The sequence below is a fragment of the Bison bison genome, unplaced genomic scaffold (assembly GCF_000754665.1).
Source record: "Bison bison bison isolate TAMUID 2011002044 unplaced genomic scaffold, Bison_UMD1.0 scf7180017864527, whole genome shotgun sequence".
Lineage (NCBI taxonomy): Eukaryota > Metazoa > Chordata > Mammalia > Artiodactyla > Bovidae > Bison > Bison bison.
Genome location: NW_011495078.1, coordinates 11,343,387 through 11,354,381, shown reverse-complemented (window position 1 = coordinate 11,354,381; position 10,995 = coordinate 11,343,387). Strand labels below are relative to the sequence as shown.

General features: G+C 41.6%; 1 protein-coding gene across 1 annotated transcript in view; it reads left to right on the top strand.

Annotated features, from left to right (window-relative positions):
- The first annotated feature begins 2,161 nt into the window (after positions 1 to 2,161).
- The window catches only part of UBAC2 (UBA domain containing 2), a 143,575-nt gene continuing 134,741 nt past the window's right edge, over positions 2,162 to 10,995 (top strand). The window contains exons 1-6 of the mRNA XM_010831559.1: positions 2,162 to 2,240; positions 2,841 to 2,877; positions 3,278 to 3,426; positions 4,215 to 4,342; positions 6,644 to 6,763; positions 7,297 to 7,406. Coding sequence (XP_010829861.1) covers positions 2,162 to 2,240; positions 2,841 to 2,877; positions 3,278 to 3,426; positions 4,215 to 4,342; positions 6,644 to 6,763; positions 7,297 to 7,406 — 623 coding nt within the window. The remainder of the gene's footprint in view (positions 2,241 to 2,840; positions 2,878 to 3,277; positions 3,427 to 4,214; positions 4,343 to 6,643; positions 6,764 to 7,296; positions 7,407 to 10,995) is intronic.

Genomic DNA, 10,995 nt, shown 5'->3' with positions numbered 1-10,995 from the left:
TCCTCCCAGCTCCTCGAAACCACCATTCTGCTTCCTGTCTCTGAATTTGACTACTTAGATAGCTCATATAAATGGAATCATACTTATCATTTTGTGTGTGCTTATCATTTTGTGTGTGCTTATCATTTTGTATGTGACTTATTTCTTTCAGCATAATGTCCAAAAAGTTTATCCATGTTGTAGCATGTGAGGATTTCCTTCCTTTTAAAGACTGAATATAATTGATTCTATTCGATTATATGGATATACTGCATTTTATTTATCTACTTACCCATCATGGATGTTAGGTTGCTTTCACTGGTATTTAGTGAGCGTCTCTTAGACATTAGTCACCCTTCAACACACGAACATGTGTTGACTGCCTTTATGGACCTGATCCTGCTATAGGCAGGGATACTGAGGGATACTGCAGCAGTGAACATATAGACAAAACTTCTGCCTTCAGGAAGCTTATATTCGAGGTGGGAGGGGGGTTCAGGGTGGGGAACACATGTACACCCATGGCTGATATAGTCAGTGTATGGCAAAAACCACTGCAATGTTGTAATTAGCCCCCAATTAAAATAAATAATTTTAAAAAAAGAGAAGCTTATATTCTAGTGGGGACTGAGGATGGGAGATGGGCAGTACCCAAAGAAATGTATTTCTGGATTCCAAATTGTAATTTTTCTCACATTTTAGTGTTTCTAGCCTTGGGTTGTATTTTACAATTGGTGACATCTTAGAATTACATTTGACAGTGTTTCTTTTTTAGTAACACCTAAAATAATGGTGTATCTTACAGTCAGTTTGAATCATAGACTTGATGAATCACTATTTAATAAGTCACTTGTTGATAAGTGCTATGAAAAAATAAACTAGAACAAAGGAGAGACAGAATCACATGGGGTGGCCGCAGATAAATTTGAGCAGAGTGCGTGTTCAGTACAGATATTTTTTTCATAGCAGGACTTCCTACCTGAAGGATGTAGTGTGTTGGTTAACACTCTGTTCTCACTGTGGACTGGTAACAACTTGTGGACTGGTGACTTTGAGTGGCACTGGTGAGAGGCTAGAGCCTTGGTAGGTGGGGGTGGAAGTGGGCTTAGAGAGCACTCTGCAAGATGGCTGTAGATCTTGTAGGCAAGGTAAGGGCGAAGGTGACAGAATTTCCCAGCCTAGGAACTGGCAACGTTTCTCCTACCGCTCACAACAAAAACTTTGGCGGCATCTTTGATTTCTCCATTTGCCCATGCTTTACACCCCATTAACCAGCAAATCCTGCTTGCTGTACCTTCAAAACGTACTCCAGTTCTGACCACCCTCGCCTTCAAAACATACTTCAGTTCTGACCACTCTCATCTTCAAAACATATGCCAGTACTGACCACTTTCACCACCCCAATCCAAATCACCCTGGTCCAGGCTGTGATCATCTCCTGTCTGGATTATCATGGTGGCCTCCTTCCTGGTCTCGCTTCTTGTCCGTTTGCCTTCCTATGGGGTATAGCAGCCAAAGCCATCTTGTGAAAACACGTCTGATCGTGTTATCATCTCCTTTGCCTCCCCCAGAGCATCCTGCCACTCTCTGAGGAAAGGGTAGAGTCCTTGTGGCCTCTAAGGGCTCTCCATTGTTTGCTCCTCAACTTCTCTGACCTTATATCCTGCCTGTCTGCTCTGCGCGCATTCTCCTCTTGGCCATCCTGGCAGCCTTACTTCATCGTGTGGAGCGTGTTTCTGTCTCACAGCCCTTGGACTTGCTCTTCCGTCTGCCAGAAACACTGCTCCCCAGGCACCTGCCGGGCCCACATCCCCAGGCGTCTGCTCATACCTCACCTTGTCAGAAGGGCCTTCTAAGCTCCCTGTTCCCTCCCCACCAGCACTGTTTACCCCTACACCAGGGCAGGCTAGTTAGTTAGGCTGCAGCAGCCAACTGCTTTAAAACGTCAGAGGTCTGCAGCGACAAGCTTTGTTTCTCACTGATGGCCTCCCTCTCTGTGAGTCACCCAGGAGGACCTGTCCCACTCTGTCTTCCATGCTGGGATCTGACTCATAGCCGAGCCTCCATCTTGAGCACTGGCACAGGTTAAGGACAGTCACTGGCTGTCTGGTGTTTGCCTGGGAGTGACGTCATGTTGAGTTGGCCACATCATGTTGAGTTGGCCAAAGCAGGTCACATCGCCATGTCCCACTTCAGTCAGGGGCAGGTGTGGGTGGGCAGCAGTCCTGTCTCTTACCTGGAAAGAGAGCAGGAAGTCCACAGTAGGTCACACAGCCTCGCTGTTTACCCTGCTTAATTTTCCTGTAGTATTTATTTCTATCTGTCATGACACGTATTTAGCTCACTTTGTGTATTTTCTTTTCTCCGCTGTCTAGACTGTAAGCACCACAGGGGAGGAGCTTTGTCCATCATCTGCTACTGTATCTCAGGGCCTCGGGGTGATGCGTGGTCCCCAGCAGCAGGAGCTTGTTCATTGTAGAAATATGAGTGAGGACACCAGAGCACACTGTCCATTTATTCATATGGTGACATGTAAGCCACCGGGAATGTGGGGCAGGAAGGTTACTGGAGAAAAGCAGTAGCGTTGCTGCTCAGTGGAGGTGTCGGTTTGAGATCTGAGACGATGAACCTACAGTGGTTCCTACAGGCTGCAAGGAAGAGGCAGGAATAAACGAGGGGGCCCATTTCACAAGCATAGATGAAGTCCAGGGTCAAGAAGGAAACCTTCAAGGTGCACCTTCATTGCCCATGCGCGATCCTCAGTTCTGTCTGAATGGTAAGGGAGGAGCTTGCCGCAGTCATCACCTGGGATGGTGATTGCGGTGGTTGGAGCAGTTTTCCCTGCCTTCATTCTTTAATAGGATTTCTGAGGGAGCTTCTCTTCTCTTCATTTCACAGGTGAGGAGAACTGCTGGTGAAATAGCACTCGATAGAACTGCTCAGGCTCACAGCTGTAGTGCTTCCCTGTACATTTGAGTTCCTGGCGGGGGGGGGGGCGTCCGTTTTCTAGAGGGTGGGGAGCTCTGTTAGCTTTTTGATTCCCTGGAGCCTTGATTGCATCTTAGTGGTGGAGGCAGTATGCAGCGACTTTACCCGTGGTTTGAATTTAGCTGTTGGTAAGACCTTACCAGAGAGGAAATAGTTGAGCTATTTTTATATACGTAAACAAGTGCGGTAACCACACCACCAGCTGTGACCAGTGGATTCTTTCCCAGGGAATTTATTATGAATACCGTTGAAGTGCGCTTCACATGATCGGAGAGTGTCCCTTTTGGTGACGCTTTCCTGTGGTCCTGAGTGTTGATGATCTGTATATTTCATTCCCTCAAGGAGCTGTGCTAGGCTTTATAGCCATCATTCAGAAGCATATAGAAGAGAATCATATTGAAGATTCTTCCTTGGGAATCTTTAATGTAGTCAGGAAGGCAAAGTTCCAGACCCTGACTGGTAAAGTAGTATGTGGAGACAGGGGTGCGGGGTTGGGGAAAAGCCCCCCCCTAAAATGGGAGAGACTGACTGGAAGGAAGTGGAAACCGAGCTGTCATTTGAAGGCTGTGTGAGATTCAGACAAGGCTCTGGGGGTGCCCGTTGTGGAAAATCTCAGCAGGCCACTGCAGTCAGCTGTGTTAGCACTTTTAACCGTTTCTTACATTTCCCTGGTGGCTCAGATGGTAAAGAATCCGCCTACAATGCAGGAGACCTGGGTTCGATTCCTAGGTCAGGAAGATCCCCTGGAGAAGGGAATGGCAACCCACTCCAGTATTGTTGCCTGGAGAATCCCATGGATAGAGGAGCCGTGTGGGCTGCAGTCCATGGGATTGCAGAATCGGACACAACTGAGCAGCTTAAATTTCGTAAAATAAGTGTTTATGTACGTGAATCCCAGTCATGCTCAAGAGCTGACTGGTCAGTTTGATGGAAAGCCTGCTTGTCTGTTTCTTTACACTTCAGTGGCTGCTTTTCTGAAAGGTAGTCTATGAAAGTAAACTTGGTTTGGTTTCATATAAAAACCAGATGACAACAAAGCCCCCGTCAGCAGTTTCCCAGCGCCCTTTGATCACTTACCTCTGCAGGGCGATGTTTTGAAAATGTATGTAAACAAGAATTAAATTCCAGAGCATGTGAACTTTGTCTTTATCCTAATTCAAAAGAAGTGAATTCTCTTGCTCTTCACTCGTATGGTCTTTAGAATCTTAGGGACAGGCGTTCTGAAAGCCATGTTGTTTTCCCCCCAGACAAGGCACCTGTGTCCAAGTGTCTCCTACTGGTCCCCAGCGCCCTGTCCCTCCTGCTGGCCCTCGTCCTGCCGCACTGTCAGAGGTTCTTCGTGTACGACCTCCAGGCTGTCAAGGACGACTTCCAGGTGAGCGCCACTCCACTGGCCCTGGGAGAGGAGAAAGCAAGTCTCTTGTCTCCGATTTGCCCTCCTTTCTGCCAGTCTCAGTGTCTCATAGCCTCTCAGTTTGTAAGAAATATTTATTATTACTATCCCGTTAACAAGTCATTTTTCCAGTTGTATTTATTGATAATTTTCAGCAAAGCAGATTATATAATGAAGCAGTTGCAGTATTTCCAGTTTCCTTTTGCACATTTCAACTTCACCTTTTACTATGGAAATGCAATTTTTAATTTCAAGAGATTTAAACTGTTAAATCTGTTTTGTTGGTATGATTAGTTTGTATACTTAATATTTGCAGAAACTTGCCTCAGTTTGAGCATCTGTTAGATGTGCTAAGCTCTCTCAGCTCTAGCAGATTGTGAGTATGTGAATTTCTTTTATGGTGGTGGTTAAATCAATAAGAAGTTTCTCTTGGATTTTTGCCCCACTCTCCCCAAATCTCTACGTATTCATCACCCAGGAAGCTCTCAGAGGCCTGTCCTTCTAAGGGTTTTATGTAGATTTATTACTCAGGCGTGCAGGTGTGCTAAGTTGCTTCAGTCATGTCTGACTCCTTGCGATCCCGTGGACTGTAGCCTGCCGGGCTCCTCTGTCCATGGGGATTCTCCAGGCAAGAATACTGGAGTGGGTTGCCATGCCCTCCTCCAGGGCATTACACAGGCAGGATTGATTACATCACAGGACATCTGTTAGTTGACCCACCTTCCAGCTCCTCTACTCCCTGAGGTCAGGGCGTGGGACTGAAGGTTCCAACCTTCTAATCACAGGGTTGGTTTCCTGGAAGCCAGTCCCCATTCTTAGGTGCTTCCAAAAGTCACCTCATTAATCTGACAAAAGACACTGTGATGGCTTTCTTCACTTTGGCAATTCCAACGGCTTTAAGAGTTCTGTGCTAGAAACAGGCAAAAACCAAACATATATTTTTAAATGTGTGTGTGTGTGTGTGAGCGCGTGCGTGTGCTCAGTCATATCCAATGCTTTGCAACCCCATGGCCTATATTATAGCCCCCCAGTCTGCTGCAGAGCCGGTTGCCGTTTCCTTCTCCAGGGGATCTTCCTGACCCAGGGATCAAACTTTGGTCTCTTGCATCTCCTGCACTGGCATGTGGATTCTTTACCAGCTGAGCCACCAGGGAAGCCCCATTTCTAATTTATAAATCACAGTATCACAGAATGTTAGTGCAAATTATGGTTATAATCGCCACCTTTTCTTTGTTAAATTCTTGATTAGTCATTTTAAGCATGATAGTCCATTCTTTTCTTAAAAACATTTTAATTTTTCATTTATTTGTCTTTTAGGGGCATTTCTCTAGCTGCAGCGAGTGGGGGCTGCTCTCCAGCTGCAGTTCTCGGGCTGTGCGTTGCAGTGGCTCCTCTTGTTGGGGAGCAGGGGCTCTGGGGCGTGGGGGCTTTAGTTGTCGACCTGCAGTCTCAGTAGTTTTGGTGCACTGGCTTAGTTGCTTCAAGGCATGTGGGGGTCTTCCTGGATTAGAAATTGAACCCACCTCTCCTGCATTGGCAGGTGTGTTAATCCATTCTTGAGCATGACGCTTTTTCTTCATAAGGATGTCATTAATGCCATTGCTCAGGTGGGCTTCACCAGGTTCCTATGACTGAGTTATTTATCTATACTACTGCTTTCTGTGGGAATATCGTAGAGCTTCCGTTATGATTTCAGTTGCTGTAATAGAATGGTTCTTAACCCTGTCCATGCAGTAGAATCACCTACATAACCGTTTTTCTTTCTTGATGCCCAGACCTTGCCCTAGACCAGCTGAGTCAGAGAGCCTAAGAGTTGGTGTACTTTTTAGAAAGATCCCCAGGGGATTCTAGCATCTGGCCAGCCCTGAGAAACACTGCTCGTAAGGGAGTGTCAGGGCCCTGAGGCCCCGAGTTGGCGCCTTTCCGATCATGGGGTGGTGTTACTTTGGTTCATCTGGCTGGGTTGACACCAGTCCCATTTTCTTGGACCACTTTGTGGGCATCTGCGCTCTAGGGCTGGGGCCTGCCTGGGTAGAGGACAACCATCCTCTGTCCAGGAGTGAGAATAGCCCCACTCTCCTGCCAGAACCTCCTAGGATGCCCTCAGTATGCGTCTCTTAAGAGCTGCTACAGAGATGGAGAGTTTCAGTTCTGCCTTGGGAGATCTGAGCTTAGAGTGTTAAAAATAAGCAGTCTGAAGTAAACATGATAAATTTGCTAACGAAGAGACCCCCAACAGAGCTTACTCATATTTGTTATTCTTTTTTAATTCCCCATCTATAGATCTGGAGGTTGATTTCTGGAAGAATAATTTGCCTTGATCTGAAAGATACTTTCTGCAGTAGTCTGCTTATTTATAATTTTAGGATATTTGAAAGAAGATATGGAAGCAGAAAATTTGCAGTAAGTTTTTATGTATTTTCCCTTTGTTACTTTGGTTACGGGGAAAAGATATTTGTTTTCTTATTTTTAAGTAGTTTTGTTCGCTTGGTGTTATTTTTAACAGTTGTCTTTTTATTACATAATCCTCTGTCTGACTTGGAGCATGGACATTAACCAAAGAAAAATTTGAAATTGAAGCCTTTAGCATAATAAAATAATAATAATGGTGAAAATAGATAATAATATCAATGCAAGTGGGCAATAACCACTTTAATTAGGACTTTTAATATAGTTCTAATCACTCAATTTGCTTAATAGTTTGTGCATTACTTGTAAAAATGAATCATGCTATAAATATCTTTTCTTCAACATACTTAGAAATTATGGAAGTTAATAACATTTGATCAATACGGTTTTAATCCCTCATTTTGAAAAGTCTTTTGAAACAAAAAAGAAACTTTAAAAAAATATGTGTAAACCTGAGTTGGTTTTAATTGATTAAGGTTATTTTTAGAAGTCTCTTCCCTCTAATGTTCTTCCTGTTTTGTTTTTAGTCCTTTTTGCTGGGCTCCTGGGTTTTGTCAGTGGTGGGTGACTTGATCCTTGTTGAAGCTGTGCGGTATTCCTTTGGTGTCACTATGGCCAGGAATTTGCCTTCTGGATTGTAAGTAGCTCCTAAAGATTAGCTTAATTCATAACTATGTAAATCTGATTTAAAGCATTATTGTACATGAAAGTCAGTAAAAGAATATTTTAAGCTTTTAGATGTAGTAAAAATTGATTTTATATGTAAAAAATCCAGTGTATACCTACATTTTCATTATGTTCTTGAAGCAGATAAAATAGATCTGAAAAATAGATTTTATTCTCAGTCTTTTTTTTCAGCTTTCAAGTCTCATATTTTAGAGAATTTTAAATGAATTTTCTGTTCTGGTCCTGAAGATACAATTGTGTTTTCATAGTTAAATTTCATCTTTGTTAACTTCAACTACTTAAACACAAAAATACAACATTTAATTAGATTCAGTTAGGAAACAAAATTAATTTGTCTGAAATTAGGCTTCTGAAGAATGATGCTTTTGTAAAATGGTATTGTTGATAAATTTCCGCCAAATATAAAAGAAAATAAATAGGTTATGACTTTGTGCCCAATCTGCAGCAGGCAGCCTAACTTGTAGAGTGTTTGTGCTTTCATATTGTGTTGGTCTTCTTTAAAAACAAAATGAAAAAACATGTATTAGTTTGTGAAATAACTAGCAGCAAGGAGCAGAGTTGTTAACACATACAAATGATACTGAAACATCTCTGAATGAAGTTTCTGAGGCTGTATTTAAGAGATGAGATACTGTGAAATAAAGACACCATATATTAAAAATTCATGTGTACTAATTTAAGCCTTATTTTAATTTTCAGTATGTGTTTTTGAGAACTCTTAGGCTATGCAAGTATCTTGATCCAGCTTCACTTTGGATCTGTATTTTTAAAATACGGCTAGTGATCTAACAGCTCTCACACTTACGTCGTTAATACTTAACAGTTGTAGTGGACTTACTGAATTATTGGCATGAGTGTCGATTTTTAGTTGTCTTATGAATGTTTAATTCTGAATAATCTTTTAGTGGAGACAGATAAAGTTCTGTGTCGTAATTATGCAGTTTTTGAGCTTTATGGGTTGTGATTGCAGTTAGATTAAGAAGTTCAACTATTCTGCTATTGTGGAAGATTGTGTAGTCATTAGGAATGATGCTGTATTGATTCAGAAAATAAGCAGCATTACTGAATCATTAGTTTTTCCCACACATTTCTCATCGAGACCAATTCTTTTGGTTCTTTCTAAGACCTATTGAGTTGTGGAAAGGTTATGCATGTCATGTATGTTTGTGTTAGAATAAACTGAGGGGGTGGGTAGTAACATGGCTTTTGATTATTATTTACGTTGTCTTCTTGTGAGGACTTTCTTTTCTGTTGTACGGAGAGTGGAGTGACAGTTATTTCTTTGTAATGAATGATATTTTTTTATGGAATCCTAACTGGTACATATAAGGAATATTGATTCAGTTTTGAAATAGGTGGTAATGTGTGTGTGTGTGTTTAACCAATTCTTAAGGCAAGAAGGCATTTGCCTATTTATATCTTAACTATAGCAAGAATTGCAAATTTGAGTAAATTCAAAAGTTATAGGATCCCCTTTGGAAGACTGGATGTTAATTCAGACATTACCTAAATGAAACAATATTTCCCTTTCTGTTATTATATGGCTTATTTGAATCTTGAAGCATTCTTAAACATAGACTTCTTGGAATATAAATCTTTACTTCAATAAGTAAACTTTGCATTTTATAAATGTATCTTTTACTTGATGGTAGCAAAGCTTCAAAAACTCAGGAAACTTTTTGGTCAGTGTGGTGTATGTGCATTATGTGCCGTATTTTCCATATAATGTTTTTTTCTTTCTTATCAGTGCCAAATTTATCTGCACTCCCAACAGTTCTTCACTTCTTATTTAATTGTGTCTCTCTCTTTTTAAAGCTCACCACTATTAAAACTATAAAGGTCATCAATGACCAACTGATTTCTGAAGCCAGTGGCTTGTTTTCACTTGTCTTATTTGACCTTTCAATAGCACACTGTATGCTTTTGGCATCCCATTATTTCATGAAATAACCTGCCCTCCTGAGTGCTAGCATACTACTGTCTCCTGGTCCTTTTTGAGCTTATTTATTAACTCTTGGCAGCTCCTTTCTCACACTTACGCCAAAAGCTTCCTCTACGCCATCTTGTCCACTCTCATGACTTCAGCTATCGTTAACATCTGTTGTTTGTGTCCCAGTTCTCCATTTCCAGTTCATATTACTTTCCTGATCTTTACTCGTATTTCCTGATGGCTTCTCAGACTCCAAGAAAATTCGTCGTGTTCAGAAGCTGTCACCTCCTCTGGTCACCTCTCTTTCTGTGCTCTCATCTCCTCCTCCTTCTGTACTCTTTAATTAAAGGCATTTCCATCTACACAGTCATCCAAGCTGGAACTGTTTCCCTTTTCTCGTCGTTGGAGTGGGTCACTGAGCCTTATTCGTTTGAAGTGCTGGGTGAATCACCCCTCATTATGTATTGTCGTTATCTCAGTCTTAACTAGTCTTTAACTTTTCTTGCCTAGATTTTTATAATAATTCTCTAAATAGTCTACCTGTCACCTCCAAAGCAGTTCACGCACTGTTTTCAGAAGTTGTCTTTCTAAAATAGAAGTTTGATCATACTAATCTTCCTTTTAAAAACCTTTAGATCTTTATTTTCTTCAGAATAATAATCAAACTCCAAGATGGCATCAAGGCTGTCTGGAATAGTGTGAATGGCTTAGGCTTTGCCAGCACGTAGACCAGATATAATTGAGGTTTCCTCGCTCTGCCGTGTGTTGTGTGTCGTCATAAGCAAGTTACTTCTCGAGTTCTATTTCCTGAGCTCAGTTTGTAGAAAATCCTCATATGTAAATTGGGGGGTCTGTACTTGACAGGGAACTAAATAACCTGTGCAAACATCCTAGCAGTAGTAACTTCCCCATCCTGTATGTGTGTGTGTGTGTATATATATATTTTTTTTTCTTTTCCTTCAAAGCCTTTATAATCTGACCCCAATCCAGAGTTTCCCATTGGTCATTCTTGTATTATTTGTATTCTTGTATCTGCTTGGTTTTCTTTCTGCACCCTGTTGTCCTTCAGCAGGATTATTCATCCTTTTATGTATAGTCCAACACATTTATTAAAATCCCTGTTAGTGTTGATTGCTTTGCATCATCACAGTCATTATCTGGGCCTCCTGTGCCGCCCTCCTAGCCCACTGAGGGCAAACCAACTTTCCGTTATGTACTCGCTGCCTCACCCTCAGGAATGTTGAAGGGGTAGCCTTGGTTGTAGTGTAGCCCCTTAAGACTGTAAGGTGAGGTCTTGGAACCACAGACATGTTCATCTCTTTTTCTGGTGCTTTACAAAGAAACTATACCTGGCATGTAATAGATTCTCATGACTGTTACTTGATAATTGGACAACGCAACCATTAGGTTTTGAAAGTAGCTATATATTAGTTTCTTCCAGTAACCCATGCTTATCACACACCTGTCCTTACATACCTATTATTTTTTTTCATTGTTAGTATTTATATGTAGATGTTATATAGTTTCCCAGAATCAAATCACTCCAGAATAAGTAGAATTTGAAGTTTTACATATCATATTAAAGTATATCTGATTACAATGCTGAATA